General features: G+C 51.9%; 1 protein-coding gene across 5 annotated transcripts in view; it reads right to left on the bottom strand.

Annotated features, from left to right (window-relative positions):
* Positions 1–12,204, bottom strand: part of TMEM132C (transmembrane protein 132C) — a 268,198-nt gene that overhangs the window by 100,871 nt on the left and 155,123 nt on the right. For all 5 annotated transcript variants that reach the window (XM_088801091.1, XM_088801089.1, XM_088801092.1 and 2 more), the window contains exon 3: positions 1,705–1,851. In XM_088801091.1, coding sequence (XP_088657217.1) covers positions 1,705–1,851 — 147 coding nt within the window. The remainder of the gene's footprint in view (positions 1–1,704; positions 1,852–12,204) is intronic.

Genomic DNA, 12,204 nt, shown 5'->3' with positions numbered 1-12,204 from the left:
CGGGGACTGTTCAGAAGCCATCAGCCAGGCTTGTCCCCCTCACGTGGAGACACCTCCTGGTTATAATAGGAGAAACTATTTACATACACAATTCCCTGTCTGTGAATTAACATGGTCACGTTTATTTGCATAATCAACATTAATCAGGTGGGTTAATTAGACTTTATGTGCATTTGACAAGGGAGGTTTAATTTGCACCCAGGCAGGCTTTTTTTTTTTTTTTTCTGGCCGTTTTTTTCACAAGATGAAATATTGGGACTCCTAACCCTCACCCCTCAGATGTACTGACGGTCCCTCTGGGGTAATGATGGTGACGGTTGGTGTTTAAACCAGTGCGCTGTTTGGGCCGCCAGATGTTTCTGCTGGCTGCACATGAAAGGTAGGGCTGAGAAGAGGGGGTGCTGGAGATAAAAGAGCTGGGCGTCTCATAGCAAAATGGAGAACTTGCAGAATATGTCTTGACAGCCTTGTCGCGTGTGCTTGAGAAAATGTGCCCCACAATGGACACTTCTTCCTTCCGTGCTAATCCCTTCAAGAAAATACCCTAAGTGAATATATCGAGAGCCCTAAACAACGATGAAAGTTTTTGATTCTGAGAAGCCACGTTACGCAAGAGGAAGAGTGTACATACGTGGAAGGCGGTTTACTGCTCTGTTTTCTCTGAGAAGAAAACTTGGGAACAACCTAAGTGCCCAAAAGTACAGACATGATTAGGTGTGTAACATTAAATCTGTATGACGAAACATTATACAGCCATTAAAAACATGGAGGAATAGTTAATGTCAAGAGAAGATGCTTTCAATATAATTGAGATCTAAGTGAAAGTGCCTTACAAATCTGTGTGTATGAATATATGGTGATGGAAGGAGAACTGACTCTGGGTGGTGAACACACAGTGGGATTTATAGATGATGTAATACAGAATTGTACACCTGAAATCTATGTAATTTTACTAACAATTGTCACCCCAATAAATTTAATTAAATAAAATTAAAAAAAAATCTGTGTGTAGATTCTGATACCAAATTCGTAAAATAAATGAATCCACTTCACATTCACTATATACAGATGTTATATATGTAAAACACGGGAAGGAAATGAAACGTTAGCAGTGGCCACCTTGGGTGGCAGGGATTTTACGTATTTAACTCGTTTTGCCACATACAACTGAGCTTTCCAAATATTCTAAAATGAGTATGTGTGACTGTATGTGCAGAAAGCAATTATTTTAAATAATCACCCGATGTCTACATAGGATCTCGCACAGCTTGTCCTCATCCATTATTGCCAGGGATTGTCACCTCCTGACTTTAATCGCCCACCCACCCGCTCAGTCCAACCCTCCGTGTGAAGGAGGCACATGGTAGGAAGCCGCCTCTGCCCCCCATGGAGGGCGCCGGGAGCTGACATGGCGCCCAGGACACACGTGTAGGTGACGGGCGCGCATAAGCCCGGGCAAAGCAGAGCAGCATGTCGCTAACTCGTCTCTGCGCCAAAGCCCTGACAACACACTTTCCGAGTGGGCGGCCTGCCCTCGGGGCCGCAGACGGCAGGGGGTGCTGCCACGGATGCCAGGGCCCCAGATTTCCAGGCCGAGGCTTTCATAGCTCAGTTCAGCAGCGGTGAACGTCTCGGTCAAGGCTCTAAGGCGGAGATGGGGTTACCGGGCCCCTGAGCGGCGCCTGAGAGGGAGGTGGCACCTACCTGTTGCGGGCGCTGGGCCCCAGGCGCTGGCACAGCACGGTGGTGGTGGCATGCTTCCCGCCGTTGCCCAGCTCCTGCTTGGCGTCCCACTGCCGGGGCTCGCTGGGCCGGGTGCTCAGGATGTTCACCCCCTTCTTCACCTTGGCTCTGTGGGTGGAAGGTGGGTGAGAGCACAGAGTCAAGGACATGGCCTGTCCAGAGGGGCCGCGCTCCGCCCCGCTGCCAGCACTGGCCGCTCTGTCTGCTTTGTTCATAGCCAGTGACACTGACAAACAAAGTGCACCAGATGGTGGGAATGCCATGCGGGTGGATGGGAGAGAAAGGGGGAGCTGCCCCCAGACTTGGGGATCACGGACATGATGGCCAGCTCCGAGGGTGAGGGGAAGGGGCCCCTGGACAGCCCCCCATCCAGGAAGTGGCCCAGACAAGGGGTCAGGTCAGGCCTAGGCTGGTCACTCTCAACAGAAGATGACTGTGTCCTGTAGGGTCAGAGGGCACTGTCTGGAGACGTTTTTTGGTTGTCTTAACTGGGAGGGGGTGCTGGCATCTAGCGGGTAGAGACCAGGGACGCAGCTAAACATCCTACAGTGCCCAGAGCACCCCCGGCACACAGACTTATCCAGTCTGCAGTGGCAAGTGCTGGTCCAGAAGCCTGGCCTGGGTTCCCACCCCAGTTCCCCCACTTTGTGGCTGCGTGACTTTGGGCAAATTATAGTCTCTGTGCCTCATTCCCCTGCTCCGTAAATGGATAGGGTTATAAAGCTATTGTGACGATGAAATATATTGATACATATAGAGACTGGAACTGTGTCCGACATACAGCAAGCACTTAATAAACAGTCGTTATTGTCATATTGTGCCAGGGAGGTCCCCAGCACACTCATGTGACTTGCAGGGCCTCGTCCTGGTGCACATGCAAAGTGCACTGAGTCAGAGGCTGAATGAAAAAGGGTACAGCGCTCCCCTTACAGCTGCTGTTCCCGCCAATCTCCTGGGCTCTCTAAACCTGTTTATCATCAATAAACTGATGACAGTGACAGCAGATTGAGCACAGATATCTACTGTGCTCTCTCCCCAAGTCCCACTTAAAGGAGAAAAGGGACTATCACGGAAGGCATAGAGCCCGCTGGGGACATGCAGCCACATCTCTTGGAGAGTGGAAAGCAGATGGGTAAACAGCTAACCGCAGAACTTCCAAAGGAAGTCGTGAGCTGTCCGTGGGAAAAGCTAAGAACTGACATGTATACCATCCCCCAGTCTCAGCAATTGGTGGAACAGCTAGCTCTAAAGTGGGGGTGCATGGGGGCTAAAATAAGGAAGATGCGCTGAAAACCTGCATGGGAAGCAGCGGGCTGGGGAGCCCAGAGCTCCGTGTGGGCCCTCGGGGGCCATGGGGCTTGGGTCAGCATGCTGGAAACGGTGTGCGTGACCCTATGTGTCCCGAACATTGAGACTTCTAGGCATTTGTCCCCAGCGCTGGACCTTCACTCTCCGGGAAAAGTCCTGGGTCCCAGGGGCTTTGGTACCGACACCGCGGCCTCTGCCAACAGCCAGCCCGGTTACCTTTCAGAGAAGCCGGGAGCCCGCAAGTCCCAGCAAATGGACTCAGAGCCTCGAGTGGCTTTGGAGTCCCTGGTTCTTTTATACGAGCGAACAGGAAGTATTGGACACTGAGAAAAGTCTCTCCATGATACAGAGACCAAAACAGGCAAACAGAAAAGACAAGCACTCTGTAGGAGATAAAGCCTAGGAGGGAAAGACCAAAGTGAAAAACACTCTCAATCACTCCCGTTTACAGAGATGAGAGAAGATACCGCAATCGTGAAACAGAAACAGGATGCTATTAAGAAACGGTGAAGATGAGCCCTTGGAAATTAAAAATATTAGAGCAGCACTGGAAAGTCACTGGACTGGTGGATGGATAAAGTTGAGGAAATGTGTCCGTGGAAGTAGAGAAAACAACGGAATGGAAGACAGCAGAAAAGATCAACCAACAGGAGGCTTTGAGGCTCCTTATCTGAACAATGGAAAAAACAGAGAGAAGGGGGAGGCAGGAGCATCAAGGAAACAATCCAAGGAGTCTCCCCAAATGAAAGGCCGTGACTTCCAGGTTGGAAGGGCCCCTGGGTGACGAGCCCGGGAATGGGAACAGCTCCACACCCAGGCTCCGAGCGGTAATTGCAGGACACCGGGGACGCGGAAGAGAGTTCCCTGCAGAAGAAAGACCAGGACTCAGCACAGACGCAGCAGCCACAACAGCCAATGAAAACACTCTTCCCAACTCAAAGGGGAAAGGCTTTCCCACCCAGCACTCTCTTGCCAGCCTCGTGGCAAAGGGAACATTTCCACACATGCAAGTCCTCCAAACATTCACCTCCTACCCCCTCGCTCAGAAAGCTACGTGAGGATGTGCTCCAGGCACCAAGGGAGTAAACTGAGGAAGGGGCCTCATGAGGAATGGGAAACAGAAGAGGCAACAGGAATCAGAGATGAACGGCGGACCCTGGTGAAGACATGGCTGCTGGTGACGGGAGGCCCACACAGCCGAGTGCCCGCACGGAAGATTCTGGCCACAGTGTCTGCAGGAAACTGAAGTTTTCCTAATAAATTTGAAGCGAATGAATGTGTTGAGAGGAGATTTAGGTAATCAGTGAAGAGTTTGGGAGTAAATGAGAGCTCAATAGACAGAAAATGAAGAAAAACAATAAAAACAAATTAGGTTTTAAAGCTGACGATAAGAAATCATTATACAGAAAAGGAAACGTGATCATAATTGAATCCTCAGTGATACTGTGATGAACACATGTACTTACAATATTTTAAGCATTGAATATTAATGTAGACAAAATATGATTATTACATCGAAAGGATGGAGACATAGAAAGGAATGCATTTATCTGAGGGTGACAAGAGTACATACATATATATATATATATATATATATATATATATATATATATATATATATATATCGGGGGTGTCAAAAAATGTATAAAGGTGAACACTTTGGTCAACGTGGCTCAAGCAGTAGTTCCCCATCATCAGAAGTGTCTGGACGCTGATGGGAACCACTTTGAGCACCTCTTGCAATTGCAGAAGTTAAACGTGACTTGTATTCATCTTTTGTTATTGGTATATATTGAGTATCACAATTTTAATACAGTTTTTTTTTTCTTTCTTAAAATAGGCATACTTTTTTTGGCACACAGCAGGGGAAACCACCCGCCCCTCTGTCCTAACGCAGGGAAACCCGCGGGCGGGCTCACAGCACACACACCTTCCACCTGTCCTGCCGCGGAAGAAACCCCTCCTGAGATGTGACCACGGGGACACCGGGTGTTGCTGCGTTTGCACTGGGTGCGAGGGTACAGGCTTCGCTGAAGCATCGTTCTTTCCACTTATGTAAGAGTTCACGCAAGTGGGCGGATTCTTGTTGGGTGGCGCGGGCCGTGTCCTCCCTGTGTGGGGGTGGGGCCGGGAGCCCCCGAGATGGCAGAAAAGCATAGGCTTTCCAAGGCCGATGTTATTAACAGGGAGTTTTCCTCGATGAGGTCAGCGGGTGTCCCATCTTCTCTGAGGAACTAGCTGTGGCAGGAACTCGGGTCCCAGGACGAGAAGTCTTGCAGGGAGAGTCAGGGTTAAAACAGTGGGACAGAGCACAGGCTTTGAGGATGCTGGCTTCTGGGGACAGAGCGGGCGCAAGGTGGCGTCGTGAGAGGCCACCCAATGTGCTGGGGGGAGGGCAGTGGGTGGGACACAGGACCCCCCCTTCCAGGCCTGTCTTTGTGGGTGCTGAGCTCTATGACCTTGGGAAAATCACTTATTTGACCTCTGCCCTTTTTCATCATCTGTCACTGGGGCGTGGCCTTAGTTCCGGGGTCCCTCACTTGTGGGACTGCAGCTGCTGGCCTGGGAGATGATTTTGGGTTGTCAGAGACAGCAGTGCCTAATGCCGACGCGTCATTTCATTCACCAGGTCAACACGGAGCCGACTGTCCCCGCAGGCGCAGCGCGGGATGCTGGGAGGTGTCAGCGCGGGTCCCTGGCATGGCCGCCCCCGGGTGCTTCCGGCCGGTCTGGGGGTCCCTGAGCACGCTCGGGCCGCACACACGACACGTGGACAGTTGATACTCCTATCAGGTTTCTCAGTGGTTAAAACCCAAAACTACTCCCCCTCTCTTTAAAATGTGCTGGACTCAGGTGTAATTCGGGGATGATTAAGTGTTCCTTAAAGAAAATCAATGTTCAGTACAAATTTCGAACACAGGAAGCGTAATTTCCAGCCCGCAAGCCATCTGTCTCAGGGCCGCTCTAATCTCCATGTGAAATGCTCTGTCCAGCGGCTTCTGAAAGCCGCTGAGATGGTCTCTGCTGGAACGTGTGCCCATCGGGTGTCCAGAGGGCGGCCTGTGGGAGGGGCAGGTACCCCTGGCATCTGGCCCTGGAAGGCTGAGTCTGCTGCGAGCTGAACCTGGTCCTCAGAGCTCGTGTAAAAGCAAAACATACATAACCAGTTGCTATTACGGAGGGACTTGTCCTTACCTCCAAATCCCGAACCCCCAGGACCTCCGAGTGTGACCCTGCAGGGACACAGGCTCTTTATCAAGTGAGGTTCTTGGGGGCCCTCATCCAATAGGACTGGTGTCCTCATGTTCTTATAAGGCGGGGACTTTGGTGGACGGACGCTGTACGGGGAGGATGCCACGGAGTCTGAAGACGGCTGACCACAAACGTGGCGGGAGGCCCCAGGGCAGACGCTCCGTCAGAGCTCCCAGAAGGAGCCAGGCCTGCCCACATCTGGAAGATGGACTCTGGCCTCCAGAACTGGGAGCCAGCACGTCTGTGGCTGAAGCCCCCAGCCTGTGGCCCTTTGTGATGGCAGCTCTAGAAGCAAACACAGTGGCCAACTCTAAAACGAAGTCGAAAGCTCCCGTGTGAAAGCCTGGATTTCTGCGTCTGAAACCTGGGTGAGGTCTAGTCATCCGGCAATCGCTTTGGGCGCCTCCCCTGTGCCCAGTGTCATTCTCAGTGCGGGGTCCCCGGGGCCACACATCTTCCTTTGGAGAGCTCACGTACCAGTTGGGGGCATCAGACAATAAGCCAAAACATAATCAAGATAAACAGCATGTCAGGCGTTGGCAGAGGTTGTGGCGGAAAATAAAGCTGGGAAGAGAACAGGTGGGTTGTGGTAGGAGGTGTGCTGTCACGTAGGATGGTGTGGAAGGCCATCAGGCAGAGCCTGGGGGATGGGGAGGGAGACCCACATGGATGACGGAGATGGGCCTATTTTCAGCAGGAAAAGCCCATCGCAAGGCCGTGTGGCGGGCAGGATTCGGAAGTTACCACCTGAACTCACAGCCCTGGTTACTCAAACACTAATTTTGCTCTTCAGGGCACTTGCAGATGGAAATCAAAATCCCAAGTTGATCTTAAGACAGGGAGATACCTAGGTTGGCCTGATCACGTCACACCAGCCAGCCCTCCAAAAGCAGAGTTCTCTCTGGCTGGTGGCAGAAGAGGTATCGGAGAGATTCGATGTGGGAAGGGTGCCGCCTGCTCTTGGTGGCTGTGGATTTGGAGGGGCCACGAGTCAAGGAATGAGGGTGGGAGCTGAACGCGGCTCCTGGCTGACGGCCGGCAAGGAACCAGGGTCCACAATATTTCACACCAGAACCCAGACTTCATGCCATTTCACATGTAAATACTTCACGGTTTTGAAAAACATAATCACCTTGCCACCATCAGACCTAACAAAAAGAATAATTTCATAAGGTCGAAATTTCCCTCATTACCTCAAGCATATTGTTTTATAGAATTCATTTGTTCCCATCAGAATCCAAGCCAGGGCAGCCCAGAGTCACATCTGAGCGTTATGTTCTTAAGTCTCTTTTATTCCATTAACAGTTATCCCCTCCTTGTATCACACAATTGGTATTTTATGAAACACTAAGTCACCTGGCCTATTACATCCTCTTTCTGGTTTGATCAGATGGTGTCTCTGCATGTCAGTGAATTTGTTTCTCTATCTCCTGTGTTTCCTTTAAATTGGGTGTTAGGACTGGAAACGTGGGTAGGTGCGGACTGAATGGTTTAGGCAAGAATACTTCATGGGTGGTGCCCTGTATTTCTCACTGTTCCATGTACTGACTCTCCGTACAGGGGTCCCCCTGTACTGAAATGTTTTATATACATATTTCTGGGATGAATGGTGCTATAATTTAATATTACACAAGGTAGGGTGAGATGATACATGTTAAGAAACGCTGGTTGGGCACCAGTTTAGCATGGCTCTGAGAAGGCATAGTTTTGGAAGGGATCAAAATGTGAAGTCATCTTAGCTTTGGGGCGAAAAGGCGGGCATAGTCCCAGCAGAGTAACGCAACTTTCCTTGAGGCAGACATCTGTCCATCTGGCCAGCCCTGCCAGCCAGCCAGCCCGGCATGGAAAGGTTTTCTGTGCAACGGTCCATGGAGGGGGTCCCAGCCCACCCTGCTGTAACTTATCTGCCCCAAATGTCACTCTGAGCCATGCTCCAAGGCGGTGGGTCTCAACCAGGGGTGATTCCCCCCCCACCACCAGGGAGGGGACATTTGGCAAAGCCTGTAGACATTTCTGGTCGTCATGCCTAGGGGGTGGGGGGACAGGTGACATCTGTGGGTAGAGGCTGAGATGGTGAAAACTACCCTGCAATGCACAGGAAAGCCTCCTCAACAAGGAACCGTCTGGCCCCCACCCACAGCAGTGAGCAGGTGAGAAACACGCTCTCAGGCCGAGTGCGTGGCGCAGCTGAGCGAGCCTGGCCCGCAGAAGACGCTCCAGCCTGATACCAGAGTAACGAGCGCGCTCCCCCAACACGCTCGGGGCGCCTGCTGCCCTGAGGTTACTGTGCCGTATCCTCCCCGAGCGCACGGGACCGTGTTTCCCATCGCGCCTCGTCCGTTTCAGACAGCACGCTGGCACGGGGCTAAATTGATGACCGGAGAAGAAACTGTCCTGAGGACAATTCATGCTGAGGTCCAGGCGCCAGTCAGTGCGCACGACGCGGTGAGCGAGGACGCGGGTTCCCCAGGCGAGACCCAGCGGCCGGACCGAGCGCCCGCCCACGCAAAGCAAAGCTGGCCGTTTCCTGGCGCCTCAATTTACGAGACTCTTTGGAGGTACGGAGAGAGCCACGCAGTCCGCGTTCTCGAGAATATTCCCAAACTAACACATTAAAATTTCTAGAATCAGCCAGGCTCTCTGCTAAGGGTTTTCTGTGTGTTCGTTTAAAAACAACACCTCTGTGTATCATCAGACAAAGGCAAATCTTAACAATGAGCTGTCCACCAGCACCTTCCAGAATGGCCCCAATCCAACAGCTGAGGAGGCCGTGGAGCCACAGGAACCCTCACCCATCACTGGCGGGAACGCACGATGGCGCAGCCACTTGGGAAGACAGCCTGGCGGTTCTTACAAAAGCAAACCTAGACTCACCGTACCATCCAGCCGTCCTGCTCCTTGGTAGTCACCCAAAGGAGTAGAAAATTTATGTCCACACAAAACCTGCACATGGTTGTTTATTCATAATTGCCCAAACTGGGAAGCAACAGCGATTTCCTTCAGTAGGTGATGGGTAAATAAATTGTAGTCCATCCAGACAGTGGACTATATTACTCAGTGCTAGAAAGAAACGAGCTATCAAGCCATGAAAAGACATGGAGGAAACTTACATGTGCCTTAACAAGTGAGAGAAACCAACCTGAAAAGGCTACACTCTGTGATCCCAACTCTATGACCTCCTGGAAAAGGCAGAACTGTGGGGCCAGTGAAGAGATCAGGGGTTGTCGGGGGCTCAGGGGGAGGCGGGGTGACCAGGTGGAGCACAGAGGGCTTTCAGGGCAGCGAAACGTCTCTGTGACACCACAGTGAGGGATACATGTCACTACACATTTGTCCAAACCCATAGAATGAACCCTAGGAATGAACCATCATGTCAACTGCAGACTCTGGGTGATGAAGCCTTGTCAGTGTAGGTTCCTCAGTTGTGACAGATGTCCTGTCTGGGGGTGCTGATGACGGGGGAGGCTGCGTGTGGGGGGCCAGGGGGGCATGGGACATCTCTGCACTTCCCTCACAATCTGGCTGTAAACCTAAAATTGCTTTTTTAAAAAGGGTCTTAAAAAACAACAAACTCCCCCAACAACCCCTCTGAGTGGTCCCATTACCACGCTCCTTTTTGAAACAGGTGAGAAAGAAGAGACACCGATGGCATGGAAACCCCGCCTCCGGGTCCCCCAGCAGTTAAATGGCAGTTGGGGTCTGATCGTCACAGTCTGACCCAGCACTGGGAACGGCCAGCCTGACCCACCCCTCAGTAAAGGGATCGGTGATCTGTCATAAAGTGCAGGCTTGCAAACATTGTCGCTGACATCAGCTTTCCCCACGGGGGTCGTACATGGCACATCCCACGTCTAACTTACAGGCCAGCTCACTACCCTGTAGCCCAGAACCACTGGAGCAAAAGAATGTATTAATAATAAAAACCACAAAGGGCGAAGGGCCCATCCATCAAACCTAACGGCTCCACAAGTCACTCTTTGCAGGTACCTGCCGCCTCCTCGAGGGACTCGATGGCCGGTCACAGGGGGAGCTGAGGAGGAGGAAGATGGCCTCGGTGCAGCTGGCCCGTGGAGATTTCATGAGTCTGACCCCGAAGCAGGCCTGAGTATCTCAGCAGGGCTCCTTTCCCAGCAAGGAACCGAAACTCCCTCCCCATAAGCAGCTGAGCAGGGGATGCTAACGCCAAGCCCCAGAAGGGGGTACCACCACAGCACAGCCATGTTCCTGACACCCCCGCCCCCCAGCCCCTCAGGAATTCATCTTCCTCTTGTTCTTCTGTGGGTTACCGTTCGGGACACAGGGTGCAACCATTGCTGCACCAGGCTCTCTGCAGGGCGACCAAGACAAACTTCTAACCTGCCGGGCATTTCTCCTGCTTCCCAGGAAGTCAGGCAGTGGGGTGTGGGATTGAGAAGCGTGTGCTTTGGGGTCCACTGCCTGGCTTCAGATCCTGCCCCTGACACTTCCTAGATGCGCTCTGTTCTTGCTCACCACTCACGCCCCACACGGCCTGCTTCCCCACGTTCTCCCGCCTACCTGCCTCTGACCTCGCTTTGCAGCCCCCACTCATGATCCAGCCACATGGGCTCCTGATTCTCCTGCCTCTGAGCTTTGTTCTTACTGTTCCCTCCTCCTGCGTGCCCTTCCCTCAGTACCTGCTTGGCTGGTGTTCTCCTCTCCTCTTTGCTGAAATCTCACCTTGGGAGGCCTGTGTAACATAGGCCCTGCCCTATCTTAGTATCTCTTGACCCCACTTGATTTTTCTCCAGAGCCTTGACCACTACCCGACATATGCAATTATTCGTTTTGGGGGCGTGCATCTCCCTCACCAGGACGGAAAGGTCCTCAGAGGAAGGACCTGGCTCCTCTGTCCAAGGCAGGATTTCCAGGGTCAAGAAGCATAGCTGGTCCATGGCAGGCTCTCAAAAAGATTTACTGAGAACTTTCAGTAAATATTTGCTGAGCGCGTGATTGCCTTGTGACTGGCAGTGAACTTGGTTTCTGAAATACAGAGATAAGGCTCAGAGTCACACCCGCAGAGCCCTCATTCTAGGACGTTCAATATTTTGGTTCAGTGTCTATTTTCTCTCTCAGCAAAGTAGCTTATGGAGGTTGGAGCAACGAAGCCTTCCGTCTTCGACTGCGAGCTCTTAAAAGGCAGGGTCATATTTACACGGTCGTCCTGGGATGCAGATAAATACAGGCCTTCCAATGCCATCAGCTGCCCCTTTTTGTGCCATCAGCTGCCACTGAGCCCACTGCACCTCGGGCAGGCCGGCAGCCCCAGGTGTTTCTTCGGAAGACTTTTACGGGTCTTGGGGGCTAACTGCTTAGCTCATCAAAGTAAGGCCCCCTCAGAGACCTGAGGCACTGAGAAGTTAAGTCCCTTACAGCCAGAAAGGGGCAAGGCAGGTGTGCTCCACCATCTACATTCTACTTGTTGCAAGAAATTAGACTTCTCTCCGCAGGACATGTACAAAACGTGGCTCACCCATTGAGTGCGACTAATGGAAAACACATTTGAGCCCTTGACGTGATGGACTGGTAATGCTTTGGGCTGCAAAAAATTAGTGTAAGGAATGCTTAGGGAAGAAAGACATTTGCTTGTCTCAAGGAACAAGACTGGCCACGGCTGTCTATGTCTCCATGACGCTCTTGGATCTTCTCACATTGTCTCAGGGGGATTGCAATAGGTCTTAGCATATGTGCTTTCACTTCCATCGCAAGCAGGAAAAGAAAAAGGCAGGGATATGGATACCGGCAAAAGGCTCTCTCTTCAAAGGACTGTCCCTGAAACACACCAGAAGACTCCCCTTTACAGCTCACGGGCCAAAGCCCACCCCGGCTGGAAGGGGAATTGGGAGGACGACCAGCTGGCAAAAGGCAGTGGGACGAGGCCAA

The sequence above is a fragment of the Rhinolophus sinicus genome, chromosome 9, assembly GCF_057876585.1.
Source record: "Rhinolophus sinicus isolate RSI-liver-muscle chromosome 9, RSI-T2T, whole genome shotgun sequence".
Taxonomy (NCBI): Eukaryota; Metazoa; Chordata; class Mammalia; order Chiroptera; family Rhinolophidae; genus Rhinolophus; species Rhinolophus sinicus.
The sequence above is the reverse complement of the archived record's forward strand: the minus strand, read 5'-3'. Positions and strand labels throughout refer to the sequence as shown.